Source organism: Mauremys reevesii, linkage group 24, assembly GCF_016161935.1.
Source record: "Mauremys reevesii isolate NIE-2019 linkage group 24, ASM1616193v1, whole genome shotgun sequence".
NCBI lineage: Eukaryota > Metazoa > Chordata > Testudines > Geoemydidae > Mauremys > Mauremys reevesii.
The window spans coordinates 17,669,691-17,692,112 of NC_052646.1; the positions used below are offsets into that span (position 1 = coordinate 17,669,691).

At 54.1% G+C, this 22,422-nt stretch overlaps 1 protein-coding gene across 1 annotated transcript in view; it reads right to left on the reverse strand.

The window, feature by feature from the left end:
* Positions 1-1,197: 1,197 nt before the first annotated feature.
* The window catches only part of LOC120390571 (hemicentin-2-like), a 281,097-nt gene continuing 259,872 nt past the window's right edge, over positions 1,198-22,422 (reverse strand). The window contains exons 17-31 of the mRNA XM_039513303.1: positions 22,229-22,335; positions 22,069-22,183; positions 20,935-20,988; positions 20,237-20,500; positions 19,577-19,843; positions 18,767-19,060; positions 18,541-18,649; positions 12,173-12,404; positions 11,637-11,706; positions 6,620-6,781; positions 5,932-6,336; positions 5,472-5,792; positions 3,649-3,933; positions 3,350-3,449; positions 1,198-2,828 (exon numbers count right to left, since the gene is read on the reverse strand). Coding sequence (XP_039369237.1) covers positions 2,759-2,828; positions 3,350-3,449; positions 3,649-3,933; positions 5,472-5,792; positions 5,932-6,336; positions 6,620-6,781; positions 11,637-11,706; positions 12,173-12,404; positions 18,541-18,649; positions 18,767-19,060; positions 19,577-19,843; positions 20,237-20,500; positions 20,935-20,988; positions 22,069-22,183; positions 22,229-22,335 — 2,855 coding nt within the window. The 3' untranslated portion in view covers positions 1,198-2,758. The remainder of the gene's footprint in view (positions 2,829-3,349; positions 3,450-3,648; positions 3,934-5,471; positions 5,793-5,931; positions 6,337-6,619; positions 6,782-11,636; positions 11,707-12,172; positions 12,405-18,540; positions 18,650-18,766; positions 19,061-19,576; positions 19,844-20,236; positions 20,501-20,934; positions 20,989-22,068; positions 22,184-22,228; positions 22,336-22,422) is intronic.

A 22,422-nucleotide genomic window follows, 5' to 3' on the forward strand; every position in this document is an offset into this window, starting at 1 on the left:
TTTCGTACTGCAGTCGTCGCCAGGGTATCTGGGTGCCTTGCAGACATCACAGAGCAAACACAGTCATCCACGGCCGGCCTCAGGCACAGGCAAATGGGGAGGCCTCCGGAGCAGGGGGGCCCCTCCCACTGCTGGTGTCTGCAGCCCCACGGCTCCTGCCATCAGACTCCCTGCTCCTGGGAGCTTCCTGACTGCTGTAAGGAGCAGGGGCTGTCCCCTGCCCCCCACATGTATCCCATCTCCGCAGAGCAGGTGGGGAGAGGGGACAGGGCTCACCGAGAGTGGGACGGTGCTGCTGGCGGCTACTGCTGTGTCTGACGGAGCTTTCCTTGAGACTGCTGAGTGCCGCTCTCCTACAGGGGCAATGCACGGTCTCGCACACACTCCCCCAGCTCACACACATCCACAGCTCACACACACTGTCTTTCACACTCACCCCCCCAACACATACTTATATTGCTCTTGTTAGTTCTTCCTGAATGTAGACGTGTGGACTCACCCCTGCGGCACCTCCTGCTGGTTGTCCTCGGGAATTAGCTCTTTTTCCAGCTCTGGAGTGCCAACTGCAGGCCAGTGATCCGCCTGTCCTCTGGCCTCCGTGTCCCTCCCTTGACCAGGTGCCCTTTTAACTGGGGTGCTTCCCCCTGGCAGTACCCCACCAATCTGGGTCTCCCTCCCTGGGAAACCCCCAACCCACTATCCCCACTTGGCCTCAGTCTTGGCTACTGCCCAGTCTCCATCTAGCCCCATTCACTGGGGCAGGCTGCAGTATCAGCCACTCATCATCGGCAAAGGGATTTGGACCTGCTGCCTTAGCCTGTCCCTGGGCTGCCCCCTGCAACCCCCAGTACCTGTTAGCCCAATGCTAGGCCGCAGCCTGGGGCTTTCCAGGCTGGAGCTCCCCAGCTCCTCTGCCTATCCCCAGCCCTGCTCCACTCAGGTACCCTGTGTCCAGCTCCCTGCAGCCAGGCCCTTCTCCCTCTACAGGCAGAGGGAGGCTGTCTGGGCTCCTGGCTCCCAGCCTTTTTATCCAGGCCAGCTGGGGCCTGATAGGGTCATGGCCCAGCTGCAGCCGCTTCCCCAATCAGCCCAACTTTTAGAACCACAGCCTGCTCCAGGGCTGCTTTTCAAACCCCTCGGGGCAGGAGTGGGGAACCACCCCACTACATTGCAATACACAGATATTCTCAGTAATTTTATTATCTCAAAGTGCTGTTATTTGAGTTTTTTGATTGGTCTCTGCATTTCATAATTTTATTTTTCACTTATGCTTACACTGAATTTTTGAGTAGTAAGTTCTAAACTGCCTAACCTGTCCTGGCTGGAGTAATTAGCATTATTACTGTTAGTATCATATTGTGCTTTATCATTTGTTATGTAAAGTGGTACGATCAAATAATAGCATCCTCCTAGAATGGAACTTTAGCTTGTACTCACTTTAGTAATTCCAGCTTAAAAAACATTAACTAAACACAGAACTATAGACACTGCGCAGATGAAAGTAACTTATTTTCAAATTGTATTTTTAGTTATATCCGTAAATTAACTTAACATTTGCATGAAAATTTCTGCAGTTCCAACTGTGAGACCAATGGCAATGATGGAGTCAAATATTAGTGACCCACATACAAATACAGGATTGTGGTCGGTAAACACAAATGCCAAAAGAATTAGAAATATTAATTCTCTTTCTTAATAAAAGAGGAAAAAAACCTTAATCTTATACGTTGAAATTAAGTTAAAAACAATTGACTAAAATAGAGGAGACAATGGCAGTAACACAGTGTGTCTGTGGAAGCAGATTTTATTTATCTCTACTAAAGATTGTGTGTGAAGTCTCATACGTGTGTTTCTGATATCTGTGTTAAAGCCCCAGAACTGATACCTCAAGGCTTGGGATTGGGAATATCTTGCTGTTTTAGCTCCTGATTGTTCTAAATTTACATATAAGCTTTAAACGTGGCTTTAACTGGCATTTGTATACATTTTTTCTTTCTCTATATAACAATTAGATACAGTGCTCCTGTCAGCGAATCCCTAAGTTATCTGCAAAGCCCTGAGCGTTTTCAGGTGCCTAAGTAGTCCCTGGAATCATAGTTAAACTTTCCTCCCCCTGCCCCAAGTCTGAACTGGTGCCCCCCCGGGTGAGCCAGGAGTGGCCAGGGGGCTGCGGGAGGCCGTGGGCTCTGGCGAGATGCAGCCCACATGTGACAGCGCGAAGCCTGGAGCCACATGCCGAGCACCAGGCACCACAAGCCCCAGCAGCAGCACAGGAGGGTGGCAACACCCCATGTGCCAGGCCCCCCTGACTTCTGCGCTGCTGCTGGCGGTGGCACTGCCTTCAGAGCTGGGTGCCCGTCCAGCCCCCGCCAGTATACGGCCGCCCTGCCAGGGCTTAATTTGAGTCACAGCTGAGCTGTGGCATCTCTTTCAATACAAATTAAACACTGTGGGAGGCAACGGGGCCCAGAGGTGATGGGGGGGGGAACCCAGGGGGCCTGTGGGGGCCAGGAATGATGGGGGGGGCACCATAATACAAGTTCGCTCAGGGTGCCATTTTCCCTAAGGCCGGCCCTGGTCATAACCATCAGGGCAACAAACAGATCATCTGCTGGTCATATCAATATTACAGGCAGCCCACGTGCTGCCCAGGCCCATGGGTCTGAGCTGGAGGGGTAGGGAGGGGGCGAGGTACTGGGCTAAACTGTCCAGTTGTCCTCACCCGGGGCAGCACTGCCCCCAGCTGAGGTCTCATTCTTCATTTCCTCAGTCCTCTGAGATTACAATTCCTTGTTGGCTCTTCGGTGGCTGAGGAATGACAGGGTGTCCTGGGAGAGAAAGAGAGAAAGAGAGATATTCTGGGGTATGTACGTGGCTGGCAGTGGGAATAGAGAGAGAGATAGATACATGTATGGGTGGGTGGGTGGATGGGATGGTAGGTGAGTAGGTAGATGGGTGGGTGAATAGGTAGCTAGGCTGGGTGGTAGGTGGGTAGATGGGTACATAGATGGGTGGGTGGGTAGATAGGTAGGTAGTTGGGTAAGAGGGTAGAGAGATAGGAGGTAGGGGGTACATAGGTTGGTAGATCAGTAGGTGGGTAGGTCAATGGGTGGTTGGGTCAGTGGGTTGGTAGCTAGGCGAGGTAGTAGGTAGATGGGCAAGTCAAGGGTTACATAGGTAGGTTGGTGGGTACGTAGGTGGGTGGGATGGTAGGTGCATGGGGGGTGAATAGGATGGTAAATGCATAGGTAGGTAGCTAGGCAGGTAAGGAGGTGGGTAGAACGGTGGGTAGGTATATGGGTAGGTGGGTTGATGGGTAGGTCGGTAGGTGGGTCGGTAGCTGAGTTACCGTCTGTAATAGAGCAGGGTGAGATAATAGGCCAGGAAGAATCCAGAAGCCACGAAGATGAGTTTGCAGCTGATTTCGATAAATGCCCGAGTGAGGCCACCTGTGGGAGATAGAACAAGCTGATAGATCCCAGCCGCCCCTATGCCAGCCAAACCCGCCATGGTGCCAAGTAGGAGCCGGTGCCCGCTTGAGGGGAAGGTCCCATGGTCCAATCCCTGCCCCCTCGACCCGCAAGCCAGCAAATCCCCACCCCTGGGCCAGATTTGAGCTCACTCCCACTAGCGGGGAGAGGCTCTCACCTGTTTCCGGTGGGCTCAGCAGGACAGCGAACATCCTGCCAGTGCTGGAGCCAAGGCAGAAGATCTGAGGGCTCCTGTCTCCATTCCTGGTCCAGCTCAGGGTGCTGACGGCCTCGTCCCCCTTGGCCCACGAGCTGACCTGCAGGGCCCCCTGCGAGCTGTTCCCCGTCAGGGGCATCCCGTCCACCTGCCACTGGAGCTGGGGCGGGGGGTGGGAGCGCAGGGAGCAGCTGCAGCTGATGATGGGCCCCTGGCGCTGGCAGGACGCGTTCAGCCAGGAGCTGTCTGGGGAGCACAGGAGACACAGTGACAAATTAATAGTCAGAGAGCAAAATCTCAAGGCAGGGAGTCCCACGGGTTAACGGTACTAATACTCAGGGGCAGAGAGTCCCATAGATTAACCTGCTAATATTCAGTGGCAGAGAGTCCCACAGGTTCTTCTACCCTGTCTCTTCGGCTGACCCCAGGCACTGATCTCGCCCCATCCTTGGTCAGTTGGGCTTCACACCAACCCACCTGCTTCTCTCTTCGCAGCCTGGGCGCTCACGCCCTTGTAGATGGCCCCGGAGTCTGATCAAGCCTCAGCTGCCCCCTTTGGGGCTGCCCTTGATGCATAAATTAACTATGACAGTCTCCTGGTCCCCAGACGTGTCCTCCCCAGGCCGGGCCAGAGCCACGGGTCTAAATAACCCCACTATCGACACCAACCCTGTCCCAGCCACCACCAGGGACATCAGAAACCTGACCCCCCCACCCTCCATGGGTCCTTCCCCCCCCTCTCGGTTTGTCTCTCCCCAGCCCTCTCCTTTTGCCCCTGGGCTTGGCCGGCCAGGCCTGCGTATTTTGCAGTCCAGCTGCACCCAGAGGGGTGTCTGAAAGCAACACACAGAACAGCCGGATGCTGATACTGGCTGGCCAGGCCTGGCAGGGTCCGTCCCTGCTGCCCTCAAAGCCCCGCGGCGCCGAGGCTCAGAGCCTGGGTCCGTTGGGTCGGGCTCGTGGGGCTCGGGCTGCGGGTCTCTGATTGCAGCGCGGACGTTTCCTCCGAGGTCTGTGTAGACGTTCGGGGTCGGGCTGGGGCCTGGGCTCAGACACAGGGGTGGGGATGGGGGCCATTTCCTGCTAAATCTCCCTCCGGCTGAGGGAACAAGGGCCATGCTTACAGTGAAGCCTGATTTGATCCTTCTCCTCACAAAGGCAGCTGCTGATTTCCCCTCTGCCCTGGATCTGCAGCGCAAGGGTCACAGGCCATTGAACGGGGGTTTGCCCTGGGGCAGGGCGGGCCGAGGTCTCTGGGCACCGAGCCTGGAGTGTGTTTAGTGCCGGACAGTGACTGGGTCCCATTAACCCTCTGCCCCATATAGAGCATCCACCGATCCCGGCAGAAAGGGGAGGTGGGGAAACGCGTGGGACAGCCTGGGGATCTCAGGGGAAGCTGGGGTGGCTGGTGTGAGGGGGGGGAATTCCAGCAAGAGGGGACTGTAATGGGGTGGTGGATCCCAGCACAGGAGGATTCTGGGGGCAGTGCAGGTTGGGGGTAGAGACGTTGCCAGAATAGAAGGGCCTGGGAGTGTGGATGGTCGGGGGGAGCCATAGCCAAGGGGAACAGGAAGGGGTGAAGATCCCAAGGGAGAAGGGGCTGCACAGTGTGGAGTGAAGGGGCCTGGAGTAGAATTGGCTGAGGGTGCCTGGTGGGGGGTAGGGATCTCAGCACAGGGCTGAGTTGGGGGAGGTGCTGGAGGTCAGGGCTGGGAGCCCGGGGGTGGGGATCCCAGCAGAGGGGGCTGGGGGCCAGCGTGGAGGGGCTGGGGTGTGTCACTCACAGATGACATGGAGCTGGATGGTTCTGTTGGTGGAAGGTCCCCGTGGTGGCTTGTAGGTGACGCTGCAGACGAGCTCTTTGCTGTGGTCCCCCGGGCCTGGCGTGAAGCTGAGCACGGAGCTGTGGGCCCAGGTGCCATTCGCCAGCTGGGCTGAGACATCCCGGGCTGTGTCACTGAATGGCCCCATCCAGGTGACTCGGGGAGGGGGCCCGGAGCAGCGCCCAGGGGCCGTGCAGGTCACAGTCACTGGCTCCCCGGCCAGCAGTGTCCCTGGCAGCCCCCGCGCCGGCGAGATCTGGATCTCTGGCTCCTCCGTCAGCCCTGGGACACGGGGAGAGGGGAGAGAATCACTCAGGGACACGGGGCCTTTCTCCTCTAGGGGCACAGCTCCGATCTGGCCCCAGGGCGGGGACTTGCTGGCTCAGGGGGGCTGCTGAGTAGTGACTGCGGCTGCTCTTACCTGGTACTGAGATTGTGAGCGTAGGGTGAGTGTGATCGTTATTGGAAAGGTAACTGTATTTCAATTTTCCTTTCTCGATTCTAAGGGAATATCTCCCCGCATCCGTCCTCTGGGCGTCGCTGATTTGCAGGGAGCAGTCACCACTTAGCAGATCCCCTGCCAGCCAGAACCGGTCCTGGGTCTCCTGTGACACCCTCTGGCTGGGGTCACTGCTGGCCACAAGGAGATGCTGGCCCACAATGGCCTGACCCTTGTACCACTCTCCGTAGAGCTGGGTCTGAGGATTTTCAGTGTCAAATGAGACTGGGTACGTGAAGGTGCAGGGGACGAGAACACAGAGACCCTCCTGCACTGACACCGACTGTGGCACCATCAGGGTGAATCCAGGCAGCTGGGACAGGGACCCTGCAGGGGACGGAGAGGCATCAAAGTGGGACCCATAGAGAGCAGAGACAAACCCTGAACTCCCTCCCCAGCTCGGCCGGTGCCCCTCACTCCCAACTTGCAGCCCCCTGTAAGCCCCCTCTCTGCTCCCTTTTTCTATGCACCCCCTAGCACCACACTGGGGCTCTGGGCTCCCCTCCCCCTCTGGCCAGTCTCCCTTCCAAGTCCTGGGACAGACCTGGCCCCACTTAGCACAGGTTCTGCCCTTCCCCCTGCACTGGGGCTGCAGGTGCTGCTTACTTACCCCTCCAGAGCAAGGTAAGGATCAGGACCCTCAGTGTGGCTGCAGGGGGGGCAGGACCCCCTCGTCTCCATGGGGGACCCTGAGCCGAGAGCTCCCATTCCCCGGTGTCCCGCAGTGGCAGCGGGGCTCTGCCCATGGCTGGAGCATCCGGCTGGGACAGACCTAGAGACAGATGGGGGGTGGGAAGTGTGAGAGCAGAGGCTGTTGGGGCATGGACAAATCTGCCTTGGGGACCATCAGTGCTGCTGGGCTCAGCAGAGGGTTGATCTGGGGCTGCTGGCAGCACAATGACCCTCCTCAAATCCCCACATCACCAGATGGTCCATGGGTTAAAAAAGTCCTTAAATTGGCAAAAAAACCCTGAGATTTTCTATAAGGATATGTCTTCACTACCTGCCGGATCGGTGCGCAGCGATTGATCCAGCGGGGAACGATTTATTGCGTATAGTCTAGATGTGATAAATTGACACCCAAGCGCTCTCCTGTCGACTCCAGTACTCCAGTGCCGCGAGAGGCGCAGGAAGAGTCGACAGGTGAGCGGCAGCAGTCGACTCACCGTGGTGAAGACACCACAGTAAGTTGATCTATGTACATTGACTTCAGCTATGTTATTCACGTAGCTGAAGTTGCATAACTTAAATTGATCCCCACCCCTCCCAGTGTAGACCAGGGTTAAGAATCATAAGATCGGAGAGAAAATCCTGAGTTGGTGACAGAAGATGGTGGGAAGGCAGCGCTGCTCAGTGCCTGCTTTGCTTCCGTCTTCCCAGAAAAAACCAACATGTGAGCGGGTGACCAGCGAAGTTGCCACGGACAACAAAGGGGAAGGGCTGCAGATCCGGATAAGTAAAGAACATGTCCGAAATCTACTGACCAATTTGAATGATTTCTAATCAGTGGGGTGGGACGCTGTTGAACCCGGGGGCTGAAGGAATTAGTTGGAGCCATTGGCAATAATATTTGCAAAGTCACAGATGCCAGGAGACGTCCCAGAAGACGGGGGAAGGGCTAACAGAGGGGCCATCTTTAAAAGGGGAAAAAGGAGGAGCCAGAAACTATAGACCAGTCAGCCTGACCTCGACACCTGGAAAGCTCCTAGAGCAATGTATAAAACCTTCAATTTGTGAGGACGAAGGGGTGATCACCAGCATGGCTTTACCAAGAACAAATCTTTCCCAACCAGCTTGGTTTCCTTCTTTGACGAAGTAACTGGTTAATGCTGGAGGAAAGCGGTGGACATAACATACCTGGACTTCAGCAAGGCTTTTGACACAGTCCCACATGACATTCTCATAAGGAAGCTGGAGAAGACTTCTGACGGAACTCAAATGTGAAATTGCAGAACTACTAACTGTGTTATGTAACCTTGCATTTAAATCAGTTTCCGTACCGGATGACTGGAGTAGAGCTAATGTGACACCATTTTTTAAAAAAAGCTCCAGAGATGATCCCAGCAATTAGAGTCCACTAAGCCTAACTTCAGTGCCAGGCAAACTGTTTGAAACTACAGTAAAGAACAGAATGATCAGGTGCAGAGATGAACATGATTTGCTGGAAAAGAGTCAACATGATTTTTTAAAAATGGAAATCATGTCTCACCAAGTTACTAGAATTTTTGAGGGCATCAACAAGCATATGGACAAGGTTGAACCAGTCGATGTAGTGTACTTAGATTTTCAGAAAGCCTTTGAGAAAGTCCCACACCAAAGGCTCTTAAGCAAAGTGAGCTGTCATGGGATAAGTGTGAAGGTCATCTCTTGGATCAGTAACTGGTTAAAAGATAGGAAAAAATGATAGGAATAAATGGTCAATTTTCACAGAGGAGAGGGGTAAATAGCAGTGTCCCCAGGGGTCTGTACTGGGACCAGTACTGTACAACATATTCATAAACGATCTGGAAAAAGGGGTCAACAGTCAGGTGTTAATAAATGCAGAGGAATGCACATTGGAAACAGGGCCGAGTCCAGGTTTTCTACCGCCCCAAGCAGCGGAGAAAAAAAAAAGAAGCACTGATCAGTGGCGGGTCCTTCACTCCATACAAACTATAGATATAAAATCAGGTGTTACCACTCAAAAACAATTAAAAAATAAAAAAAAATATTGGAGTCATTGTGGAGAGTTCTCTGAAAACATCCACTCGATGTGCAGCAGTCGTCAAAAAAAGGTACAGAGTGCTGGGAATCATTAAGAAAGTGATAGTTAATAAGACAGAAAATATCATGTTGCCTCTATATAAATCCATGGTACGTGCACATCTTGAATACTGCGTGCAGATGTGGTCACCCCCATCTCAAAAAACATATATTGGAATTGGAAAAAGTACAGAAAAGGGCTACAAAAATGATTATAGGTATGGAACGGCTGCCATATGAGGAGAGATTAATAAGACTGGGACTGTTCAGCCTGGAAAAAGAGACGCCTAAGGGGGGATATGATAAAGGTCTATAAGATCATGACAGGTCTGGAGAAAGTAAATAGGAAAGTGTTATTTACTCCTTTCCATAACACAAGAACTAGGGGTCCCCAAATGAAATTAATAGGCAACAGATTTAAAACAAACAAAGGAAGCATTTCTTCACACAATGCACAGTCAATCTGTGGAACTCCTTGCCAGAGGATGTTGTGAAGGCCAAAATTATAACAGGGTTGAAAAACAAGTGGGTAAATTCATGGAGGACAGGTTGTTACCTAGCAGCTCTGTGTTCTTGGGGAACCAGGGTGCAGTACCCAGCCTGTCTGACTCACAACCCACCGCCACCCAGCCTCTGCTAGAACCAAATCTGCATAAAAAAAGCCTAGACTTATACCTAAACCCCTGGGATAAATGTGATATAATTAAGGAAACTCCCATAGCCTCATTTGCATTGAAGATGGGACAAGGAGGCATCTCCATTAGCACAAAGAATGGAGAACAGAGATTCCAAGGCAAAAACCGCATGGAACTCTGGGAGCAGAGATGCCTGGAAGCACGGCATGATGGGGGATCTCTGCTCCAGATGTTAATGAACCCGCCTGCCCACACCCAGCTCAGCAGTTATCAGACCAATTCTAGTAACGAATCCTTGATTGGTATCCAGAATAGTGAATTGCCTTGTGAGCTCCCTCCAAGGAACACTGTCCATAGCCAGGAACGATCCATTCCTATTGTCTAGTCTGAACAAAACAACGTTGGTATCTCCCGTGTTTACACATCAACAGATCTAGTGTTCTCCCTTGAACCATTGTTGTTTCTCTATAAAAACTCCTACCCACGCTCAAGTGTGTTCTAATCCCTGGATTCAAAATCTGCATCAGTTCCACCCAAAAATCCTGCAGGGTTTGCTCATCAAGTGGGTTACTACCATAACAACTGTAACGTGACAGTGGGGATAGAGACGTGCTGAACCAGGGGCATATGAGGGTGGCAGCTTGAGAGTGCTGATTGACCCATCCTCTCCGCTTGGGGGAGTTGCCAACACTTTGGAGGATGGAGCTAAAATTCAGAGGGATCTCGATAAATTGGAGAACTGGGCTGTAGACGATACAATGAAATTCATGAAGGACAAATGGAAGGTGCTCCATTTAGGGAAGAAAAACCAAATGCACAAATACAGGAAGAGGAAGAACTGGCTTGGCAGCAGCACTGCTGAGAAGGAGCTGTGAGTTGGGGTGGATCTCAACCTCAACAGGAGTCAGCAGTGCGATGCAGCCTGAAATTGTATTTGATTTTTTGCAACAGCATGAACAGAGGCAGCGCATGAAAGTCAGGAGAGGTGACAGCACCGCTCTACTCGGCGCTGGCTAGGCTCAGCTGGAGGACTGACTCCAGTTTTGGTCACTAATGTATAGAAAGGATGTAGAGAAACTGGAAAGGATCCAGAGACGAGGGATAAAGATGATCAAAGGGATGGAATGGAAGCCCTAGGGGCTCAGCCTGAAGGAACTGGGCAGGGGTAGTTTGGAAAACTGATTGGGGAAGGAGGAGGACATGATTGCGGTTTTCAAATACTTGAAAGGCTGCCATAGAGAAGATGGAGAAAAGTTCCCCCCCCCCGAGGGCAGGAAAAGGGGCAATGGGTTCACATTACCACCCATTTTCTCATCCCCCACCCCAGTCACCGCCCGGGTGCTGGTGTCGCCTTTGCGTGGTGAGTGTCTCGGTTCTGCAGGGACCCAGTGGAGCCGGATGGCCTGGAAGTGGGTAAAGCGTCCCCCGGGGCAGGGAGTGCAGAGAGCTGACGGCTCCCCCCTCTGCAGCCAGGGCGGGGCACTAATGTTGCTCTTCCCCACCCCCATTCCATCCTGCTCCTCTTGCAACTGGGACTCTCCTCCCCATGAAAATGGGACTGGCCAAACCCTCCTCCCCACTCTTCTCAGCATGGTAGGGGCCACTCGTCCCTCCTCCTTCCCCCACCAAGCTCTTGTGAGAATAGTATGGGCCATTCCCTCCTCCCCACTCCTCACATGTGAAAATGGTATTGACCACTCACACCTTCCCCCCTTCTCACCTGTTAATATGGTTTGGGCCACTCCCTCTTACCCCTTCCTCACCTGTGAGAATGGTATGGGCCACTCACTCCTCTCCCCCCACCCTGATCCTTATGAAAATGGTGTGGACTATTCACTCCTCACCCCTCCTTTCCTTTTAAAATGGTATGAGCCAATCCCCTCCAGCCCCATTCCCTTTCTGTGCAAATGATACGGGACAGTGGCTACTTGCACCCCCATGAAAATGGTACAGGCCTGTGACATAATGCGTGTGATACAATATCTCATTGAAAGTTGACAGGATCAGAAAGGGTTAATTAACTCTCAGACTGACCTGAGCCAGGGCCCCACTTTAGAGACTGGTTCGGAAGATCTGTCCATGAACCGAGCTGTGAAATGCAGCCGGAGTTGTTAGAGAGAGACGGGGAGAGGTTGGCTCAGGACTTGCCCAGCAGCCCAGGGCTGGGATGGGAAGGGGCTGCGGGTCGGGATTGAGGGGCACCCCAGTCTCTGCAGACCTTCCAGCTCCCTCCCCCTCATTTCCACTCACCCCTAGACCTGCAGAAGCGGGTCCGGCGCCTGGCTCTCCGACCCTGCAGCCCGGGTTCCCGACTTGGAGCCTGGGGAAGCGGCAAGCACACAAATGTGAAAGCAGAAGTGGGCGCGGATGGGAGGGGGTTGGAGGGGATGTTTTCTCAGAAACCCCAGCACCAGCATCCTGCCGACTTCCCCTCCTTCTGGCTGGGGCTGCCTGTGGCTTCCCTGCAACAGGGGCAGGCTGCATATTGCTTGTGGGGCTGGAAATAGAACCCAGGAGTCCGGGCTCTGAGCCCCTCTACACCTCACTTTGCTCCCCAAGTGGGGATAGAACCCAGCAGTTGTGACTCCCTGCCTCCACCCCACACTGTAACCCACTAGACCCTGCTCCCATCCCAGAGCCAGAGCTAGAACCCAGGAGTCCAGGCTACATGCCCCATGTCCCAGCTCTATCCCATTATTACTGCTTTTTTCAGTCACACAATATTTTAACACAAGCAGCTCACACCTTTTATTATATTGGACATGCTGCAGATACTAATCACTCACCTTAAGCTGAGATGCAGCCGCGTCCAGGGTGGGGCAGCTGGGGAACAGCCACACAGCGACACTGCCCAGGGGTTGCTCACCCAGAGCTGAGATGCGTTCGTCTCTGGAGCGGGGCGGCTCGGAACAGCACACTGGAATAGCAGATGCCTGGTTAGGATGGCTAGTGAATCCCAACTCCAATGGGAAGAACCGGGTGCTTGAAGAGACCTGCCTGGCAGGAAGTGGGTGCGAGTGTCAGGGCGAGGGCTGGGGAGAGATGTGAGATTTCAAGACAGGAAGGGGATGTCAGGGCTGGAGATTTTGGTGCCATCGACACAAGAGGGAGATTGTCAGAGATACAGGCAGCTCCCATGGACAGCCATCTTCCAGCCCCACCGCAGGGGGACTTCCTGGGGGTGGGGGGAATGTGGCATGGGGTCTTTCCCCTCTAGGGAGCCGTGGCTCTAATCTGCCCCAGGGTGGGGCATTGGCTGGTTCTGGGGGGTGGGAATGGGACCCGGGGTCCTTACCCTCTAGGGTCTCTCAGCCAGGGAGACTCCAGTAGATCGGAGCCAGTCCATTGAGTGCAGATGTTTGTTTTCTGACTCTCAGTTCCTCAAACAGCTCCCAGATCCCAGGTCATTGAATCTGGGGATTCCCTTGTGATGGGACCAGGGTCATCGGCTGGATCCGGAGAAGCAGCTGGATTCTACCACCCACCACAGACTCCATCCTTCGACTTAAGAGTTGAGACGCAGCTGAATCTGTCCTGGGGGCTGTTTACACAGGGACCTCTCCCCAGTGCTGAGATGTGGCTGTCTTTAGGGTGGAGCACGGGGGCTGTTTATACAAGGACTCCTTGCCCAGTGTTGAGATACACAAGGGTTTGGGAGAAACCTAGAACTGAAAGAAACACAGCTCCCCTTAGGGGCATTGGGACCAGCCCTAGCAGCCTACGATCCTGAGTCTCCCACCCCAGCCAGATCCTGATCTGCTCTGCCCCTGGCCAGTGACATGTCAGCTCTGCACCCCTGCATGTGGGCGCCAGCGGCTGTGCTGGGAGGCTGGTTGCTGAGCAGATCTTGCACAAGAGGAAGTTTCCAGTTGGTGTATTTGCTCCACCTCCGGCTGCTCGGCCCCTGTTCGGGGCTGGGTGAGAGCAGCAGAGAGCAGGTGAGCGGGTCCCATTGAACACTGGGGCGCGGCCGCTTGGACACAGGTCCCCAGCAAGTGGTGGAAGGGGTGAGACCAGGGCAGATTCCTGCTGGGACTGTGGCTGCTGGGTCTAGTGGGTTAGAACTCGCTGCGCTGGATCCATGCAGATCAGGGCAGAACCCTGCTCCTTGGGGCAAGATCCGGGGCAGGAATCCCAGTGTCCGGGGCAGAAATTCTGTTTCTTTTTATGTCCTGAAGATACTTTAAAACATGAAGGTGGGGGTAGGGGGGGGGATTGAAAAATGTGGGACATTTTTTGTGAGAAATTCCTAGCCAGTGAATTTTTCCCAGTGATCATTAGTTTTAAATAGCCAAGATCTCTGTGAAACCTTTCTAAAAACCAAAAAAAAATCCTGGGATTAGTATTTAGGAAAGGGAACTTTTGCACAAAACTTTTATGTTAAAAACAACCTGTGATGAAGTGGGGGATTTTGTTAGTATTTTGCATGAATACTGGGTGTGCCTCAGTTTCCTTGTGTGCTGCGTGTGTAACGAGGTGGTGGGAGAGGAGGATTGTGGTTGCAGAAGGCCAGGTGTGACCTCATCTAGCAGCTGGGACCCTGGACACCAGCTTGGATATTATGGGACTTAGCAACCAGAGGCCCAGCCCATCTTGGGAGCCTGCCGGTTCTGGCCAGTGGAAGGACAAAGTGTGGAGGAGAGAGGGCCTGGGTGACTAGGTTTTAATCTCCCTAAGCGAGTGTGACCCCGAGAGTGGCTGTCACACTGGAGAGGTTCCTCCCAGGGACCCTCCAGAGTTGAGCAAGCCTGGGGCCTGGGAGTCTCTGACACAACCCAGATCTGGTGTGATAGTTTTAATAGAACAATCAAAATATAATTAGCATTGTTATATAAAATATATCCTAAAATAATAGTCAATATATGTATATATCCAGTGTATGTGTGTGTGCACAGTCTATATGTAGTCACTCTCTCTATATATATATATGTGTGTGTGTGTACATGTATATCTATATGTGTGTGTGACTATATACACACACACACAGATATATTACATAAACATAAAAGCATAAGTAGATATATAGTCTATATATACTTTGTGTGTGTGTGTGTATATATATATATATATACATAGCAATATAACAGTAGATATAAATACAAACACACATATATGGGGGGTGATATATAGGTACATAAAAATATTGAACACAATCAATCCAGCATTTCTCCAGAGATTTAACACTTGCTCACGCACTAAGATTATGCCTGGCTTTGTGTAACTGCGCCATCTGGTGGCTCCATACAGAACAGCGTGTTCCTCCCATCTCATCTCTCCTATGCAGGATTCTTTGCTGAGAGGCCAGACCTGGCCTGAGGGTCCCAGAATCGGTGGGAGCCTGGGTGGGTCTCCGCTTCATCATCTCATGCAAATTTAGGCCACTGATGAGGCCCGGATCGCATGGCGGGATCTCTAGGCCGTGGTTATGGAGCAATCAGATGTCTTCTGGGGGAAATCCATCACTGCCAACATCCCCTACCAAGAGTTGTTGGAGGAGAGGCGGGGACACTTCTGGATGCTGGGGTACCTGGAGAACGGTGGCTGCTCCTTGGGCATCGAGAACATGTGAGGCAGGGATGGGGGCTGCTATTATCTGCACATCACCAAGGGGAATTCATTGTGGCACAGCTAGTGAGCAACACAGCCTGCCCTCATTGTCACAGGTATCCCACCGCTGCCACCTGAGCCAGCCAGTCCCCTGACCTGGGGCTGGATCCAAGCCATCGCCCACAAGAGGGGAAAGACCCAGTGGCCCATTCCCTGCCTGGCTAGTGGCTTGAAACAAAAATTAATCAGAATTTTAGCAAACTGAAAACTGTTCGGTCGAAACAAAAAAGAAAAACTGTTGCATTTTTTTGGTGAATGAATCATTTGAAAAAATATCTGGAAGCATAAATCGATACATTTTGAGGGAACCAAAATTAGGGGGAAAAATCTTTTCATATAAAACTGAAAATGAAAATTGGTCAAAATTGTCAGCAAACCAGAAGGTCAGAAATAGATTTGGTTTGAGGATGAAACATTTTGTTTTGATTTCAAGGATTTTAGAGGTTTTTTAAATAAAAAAATAGAAATACAGGAAATTTCAAACCATACAGTGTGTTTGAATTGAGAAAGTGAAATGTTTCTTTTTGAAAACGTTTAAAAAATCTTTCTATTTTGGGGAATTTTTTTAGTTTTTTTTTACCTAATGAACAATTCAGCAAAATCGACCTGGATGCACACAACGTTTTGGTGTTGCTGAATTTGCATTTTGCATTAAAAATAGTTTGTCTCTGAAACTTTCTCCTCGCGCTGGCAGGTAGCGGCCGTTAGAGCCGCTGGGTTGGGCGTTGTCTTGCAGGGATCAGAAACCAGCATCAGCTGGTCTGCTCTGTTCTTGCAGGGGGGTCTCAAACTTCATCCCACCATGACCCGCTTCTGACAACAAAACTTACTACACAACCCCAGGAAGGGGGGACCGAAGTCTGAGCCTGCCGGAGCCCTGCCATGCCGGGTGGGGGTGTGTGTGGCAAAGCTAAAGCCCAAGGGCTTCATGCCCAAGTGGGGGGCCCTATTACCTGAGCCCCGAAGCTGAGGCCTCAGGTGGTGCAGTTCAGGCTTTAACCACGAGCCTCAGTAATTCTAAGCCCGCTTAGGTGACCCTGTTAAAATGGTCTCGTGACCCATTTTTGGGTCCTGATCCACAGTTTGAGAATCACTGCTCCAGAGGGCGTCATCCTGCAGTCATCACCGGGGTATCTGGGTGCCTTGCAGACATCACAGAGGAAAGAAAGTCATCCAGGACCAGCCTCAGGCATGGGTGAATGGGGCAAATCCGGAGCAGGGGTGCCCCCCGCTGGCATCTGCAGCCCCACAGCTCCTTCCCCTGGCTTTGGAGCCGCCCCTGGCTAGCTGCTCACAGGAGCTTCCTGTCTGCTGTAAGGAGCAGGGGTGGGGCTCTGATGTCAGGCTGTCCCCTACCCCCCCCCATGTACCCCATCTCCGCAGAGCAAGGTGGAGGCGGGCAGGGCTCACCAAGGGAGGGACGGAGCTGCTGGCAGCTGCTGCTGGCAGACTGCTGAGTGCTCCTCTCTTAAAGGGGCAGTGCATGGTCTCACTCACACTCCCACAGCTCACACATTCCTTCTTTTTCACACTCATCACCCCCCAACTCATTCTTATCTTGCAGTTGTTACTTGATGGTACTTCCTGCAATGCACACACATTCTCTGGAATTTTATTCTTTCAAAGTGCCGTTAGTTGAGTTTGTTGACTGGTCTCTGCATTTCATAATTTTGTTTCTCTCTTACACTCACACTGAATTGTTTGAGTAGTGAGTTCTAAGCTGCCTAACCTGTCCTGGCTGGAGTAATTAGCATTATTAATGTTATTACCATATTGTGCTTTATCATTCATTATATAAAGTGGTACAATCAAATAATAGCATCCTCCTAGAATGGAACTTTAGCTTGTACTCACTTTACTAATGTCAGTTTCAAAAACATTAGCTAAACACAGAACTATAGACACTGTGCAGATGAAAGTTGCTTGTTTTCAAATTGTATTTTCAGTTATATCTGTAAATTAACTTAAAATGTGCATGAAAATAACTGCAGTTCCAACTATGAAACCAATAGCAATGATGGAGTCAAATGGTACATGATTTTGATTGGTAAACATAAATGTGAAAAGAATTAGACAAATTCCCTGTCTTAATAAAAGAGAAAACAGAACCTTAATCACATATATTAAAATTAGGTTTTAAGTGGAAAATAATTGACTAAAATAGAGGAGATAATGGCAGTAACACAGTGTGTCTGTGTAAGCAGATTTTATTTATTTCTACTAAAGATTGTGTGTGAAGTATCAGACGTGTGTTTCTGATATCTGCGTTAAAGCCCCAGAACTGATACCTCAAGGCTTGGGATTGGGAATATCTCGCTGTATTAGCTCCTTATTGTTCTAAATTTACATACAAGATTTAAACGTGACTTTAATTGGCATTTGTATATATATTTTCTTTCTTTATATAACAATTAGACACAGTGCTCCTGTCAGCGAATCCCTAAGTTATTATCTGCAAATCCCCGAGAGTTTTCAGGTGCCTAAGTAGTCCCTGGAATCATGGTTAAAGTGTCCTCTCCTCACTCCAAATCTGAACTGGTGCCCCGCCCCACTCCTGGGTGAGCCAGAAGTGGCCAGGGGGCTGCAGGAGGCCGTGGGCTCTGGCAAGATGCAGCCCACGTGTGACAGCACGAAGCCTTGAGCCACGTGCCGAGCACCAGGCACCACAAGCCCCAGCAGCAGCGCAGGAGGGTGGCAACACCCCATGTGCCAGGCCCCCCTGACTTCTGCGCTGCTGCTGGCGGTGGCGCTGCCTTCAGAGCTGGGTGCCCGGCCAGCCCCCGCCAGTATCAGGCCTCCCTGCCGGGGATTAATTTGAGCCACAGCTGAGCTCTGGCATCTCTTTCAATACAAATTAAACCCTGGGGGAGGCAATGGGGCCAAGAGGTGATGGGGCGGGGGGGAACCCAGGGAGTCTGTGGGGGCCAGGAGTGATGAGGGGGCACCATAATACAAGTTCACCCAGGGTGGCATTTTCCCTAAGGCCGGCCCTGGTCATAACCATCAGGGCAACAAACAGATCATCTGCTGGTCGTATCAATATTACATGCAGCCCACGTGCTGCCCAGGCCCATGTGTCTGAGCTGGAGGGGTAGGGAGGGGGCCAGGAACTGGGCTAAACAGGCCCATTGGCCTCATCCGGGGCAGCAGTGCCCCCAGCTGAGGCCTCATTCTCCATTTCCTCAGTCCTGTGAGATTCCAGTTCCTTGTTGGCTCTTCAATGGCTGAGGAACGGCCTGATCTACACGCAGGACTCAGGCACCGTGGATTCCCTGGCTCCCGGCCTGTCCTTCCTTCTGCTTCCACGACAGCAGCAGGGTGTCCTGAGAGAGAGAGATTGTGAGATATGTACGTGGCTGGAAGTCATGATAGAGAAACAGGTGAGTGTATGGGGATGAATAGATGCATAGACGGGTGGATAGGTACAGAGTTGGGTGGGTGGGTGGATAGACGGTAGGTAGGTGGGTAGAACGGGTGGGTAGGTATATGGGTAGGGGGGTAGATGGGTGCCTGGGTAGGTCAGTAGGCGGGTCGGTAGCTGAGTTACCGTCTGTAATAGAGCAGGGTGAGGTAATAGGCCAGGAAGTATCCAGTCGCCGCGAAGACGAGTTTGCAGCTGATTTCGATAAATGCCCGAGTGAGGCCATCTCTGGGAGCTGGAAGAAGCCAAGAGTCTGGGATAGATCCATCCCTGCAACCCTGCCCCAAACTAGCCAGCCCCCACCCTGGGGTTGGGTTGAAGCCCGTGCCCCCGAGAGGAGTAGGACTCTCACTTGTTCCCGGTGGGCTGAGCAGTAGAATACGGAACCCGTGGGGGTTGGAGCCGAGGCAAAAGTTCTGGTGGTCCCCTTCCCCGCTCCCCATCCCGCTCAGCATGCTGACGGCCTCATCTCCCTGGGACCCTGAGTTGACCTGCAGGGCCCCACATAAGCTGTTCCCAGCCAGGGGCTCCCCATCCACCTGCCACTGGAGCTTGGGTAGCGTGTGGGAGCACAGGGAGCAGCTGCAGCTGAGGTTTGGCCCCTGGTGCTGCCAGGACGAGTTCAGCTTGGTCCCCGGCCTGGGGGCTGTCTGGGGAGAGCAGGAGACACAGCAACAAATTAATAGTCAGAGAGAGAAACCCAGGGGCAGGGAGTCCTGTGGGTTAACCCTGCTAATATCCAGAGTCAGGAAGTCCCGCGGGTTCTTCTGCCCTGGGACGTCTCTTCGGCCGGCCCCTGGGAAGTGATCTGGCCCCATCCTTGGCCACCTGCACTTCACCTGCTTCTTTACCCTTGGCCTGGGTGCTCATGGCCCTTGTAGACAGCCCAGGACTCCGTTCAAGCCTCAGCTGCCCCCCTGGGGGCTCCCCTGAAGCAGCTAATTAACTATGGCACAGGCGGAGGGGGCGGGGGAAGGGGGAGTTGGCTCTGTCTCTGTTCCAAGGGGCCAGGCACCTGTGACACCTGCTAGTACTCAGTGGCGAGGAGTCCCACGGATTAACACTGCTGCTCTCCAGTGTCAGTGTCCCGGGGCAGGGAGTCCCGTGGTTTAACCCCACTCACACCCAGTGTCGGGGAGTGTCACAGGTTAACCCCACTCACACTCGACAAGCAGCTGGAACATCCCCTGGGCAGAGCTCTCGTTGTTCTGGGCCCAGCACCCGTAGAGCCCCCCAGCCTCGGCCTTCACGTTGGGCAGCTCCAGCCGCAGCTGATTCTCCCCCATGGGGCGGGAACCCTCGAGGGCTCGGCCCCCCCTCACCCAGCCCAGTGCAGCGGGGGGGCTGCTGGCGACAGAGCAGAGGAACCGCAGGGAGTCGCCCTCCCGGGCCGAGAGCTGTGACCCGTTCGCCACCAGCGTGCCGGGATCTGGGAATAGAAATAACAAAGAGCCACTCACACCCTGAGCCAGTCAGTCCCTGCCTGGGAACTGGATCAGGGCCGGCGCCCCCTAGAGGGGAAAGGCCCCGTGCCCCACTCCCCGGCCCCTAGCAATACCTTGGAATAGCGGGGGGTCACTCCTGTTAGCTCTGGAGACGGTGATTTGCAGCATCCTCACTGGAGCTGAAATTCCCACGGCAACGTATTAGATTGGAAAGAGCCCCGCACTGATCCCCTGATCCGCAGCCCAGCACCCATCACTGACCCCCCACACCTCCTGCAGCCCAGCACCCCCCCTGGATCCCAGTCCACCCTGTTCCCTTCAGCCCAGAGCACCCACTGAGGACCCTCTGTCTGCCATGGCGCCCCCTAGAGCCTTACACTGCACGTGCACACTCAGGGCCCGGCTGGCCGACCCAAAGGGATTCTTCGCCCAGCACCGATACTCCCCAGCGTCCCCTGGGCTGAGATTCGGCAGCTCCAGGTGCCCGGCCCCTCCCTGGTTGGGGCTCAGGGACTCGTTCCCCTTGGCCCAGTTCAGGGTGGCCTCGGCTCTGCTCCCAGCCTCACAGCTCAGGCTCAGGGAGTCGCCCTCCTGGGTCTCCAGAGACACGACGTCGCTCTCAGCTCTCCACGCATCTGGCACTGGAAGAGACGAGCAGGCGGGTTTGGTGCCCCCAGAGATCCTCCACCAAGGAGCTGAGATGCAGCCACCACTAGGGTTGGACATGGGGGCTGTTTATACAGGGACTCCTCACCCAGCGCGGAGACATGGCCCCTCTGGGGTGGGTGCACAATCTCGGTGCGTTTCCATGGCAGCAGGTCTCCGTCAGAGCGATCGCTCCCTAACCCATCTCTTCCTCGCTACCCAGTGCCCCCTTAACACTGCCCTGGGGTCTGGAGACAGAGAGAACTGGGCCCTCTCCCCTCCCCGCCACAGCCCAGTAGCTTCGTTCGGCCCCCCACTCTGGGCACAGACCAGCCTGGCCCGGCTGAGCCTGGGGCCTGGCCCTGAGCGTGGGCAGAGCGTGACTAGGAGGCGCTCGCTGATTCCCGGGGCTCGCAGCGCGGCCTCTCACCGGGGCGTCCGTTCCTGGTCAGGGTCCCAGTGATGCTGGGGGGCCCGGGTGGGTCTGTAACACAAACCAGACAGGGGGGATCAGGGGGACTGGACCGGATCGGGGGTCGCTAGTGATCACTGAGCCTAGACATGGCCCCTCGCTGTGAGCTCAGCTGGGGGACGGGAAAGTCCCGGAGGTGACACAAGACCCATGTGCGGGGAAGGGAAGCAACAGACCCGACTGAGCCCCACCCAAGAGGCGCCCAATGGAACCCAGGGGCCAGGTTAGGGTCGCGCCGGGGAACCAGATCCGTTGGAAATGGAAACCCAAGGGACCAAAACCGGTGAGTCAAAATTGGGCCTAATTGGCAGAGTCACTAACGAGGGGCCGAGCTGCTTCAGCCTGGGTACTTGAGCGAGTGTCACCAGCGCCACCGTCTGCCGGCGCCTGGGCGTTCAGCGTCCTGCTCCCCAAACGTGTCCTCCCCAGGGCGGGACAGAGCCAGGGGTCTAAATAACCCCACTCCCACCCCACCCCAGACCCAGCCACCACCAGGGATGTCAGATACCCTCCTTGGGGGTCCTGGCAGGACGAGTTCAGCCCGGTCCCCGGCCGGGGGCTGTCTGGGGAGCACAGGAGACACAGCAACAAATTAATAGTCAGAGAGAAATCCAGTGATATGGAATCCTGTGGGTTAACCCCACTCACATCCAGTGGCAGGGAGTCCTGTGGGTTAACCCTGCTAATATCCAGAGGCAGGGTGTCCCAGGGGTTCTTCTGCCCTGGGATGTCTCTTCGGCCGGACCTTGGGAACTGACCTGGCCCCATCCTTGGCCAGCTGCACTTCACCTGCTTCTTTGCCCTTGGCCTGGGTGCTCACGGCCCTTGTAGACAGCCCAGGACTCCGTTCAAGCCTCAGCTGCCCCCCGGGGACTCCCCTGAAGCAGCTAATTAACTATGGCACAGGCGGCGGGGGGGGAGAGGGAGTTGACTCTATCTCTGTTTAAAGGGGCCAGGCACCTGTGACACCTGCTAGTACTCAGTGGCAAGGAGTCCCACGGACTAACACTGCTGCTCTCCAGTGTCAGCGTCCCGGGGTTTAACCCCAGTCGCACCCAGTGTCGGGGAGTGTCACAGGTTAACTGCACTCACACTCAACGAGCAGCTGGAACATCCCCTGGGCAGAGCTCTCCTTGTTCCGGGCCCAGCACCCGTACAGCCCCCCGTCCTCGGCCGTCACGTTGGGCAGCTCCAGCCGCAGCTGATTCTACCCCATGGGGCGGGTACCCTGGACGGCTCGGCCCCCTCTCACCCAGCCCAGTGCAGCGGGGGGGCTGCTGGCGACGGAGCAGAGGAACCGCAGGGAGTCGCCCTCCCAGGCCGAGAGCTGTGACCCGTTCACCACCAGGGTGCTGGGATCTGGGAATAGAAATAACACGGAGCCACTCGCACCCTGAGCCAGCCAGTCCCTGCCTGGGAACTGGATTGGGGCCGGTGCCCCCTAGA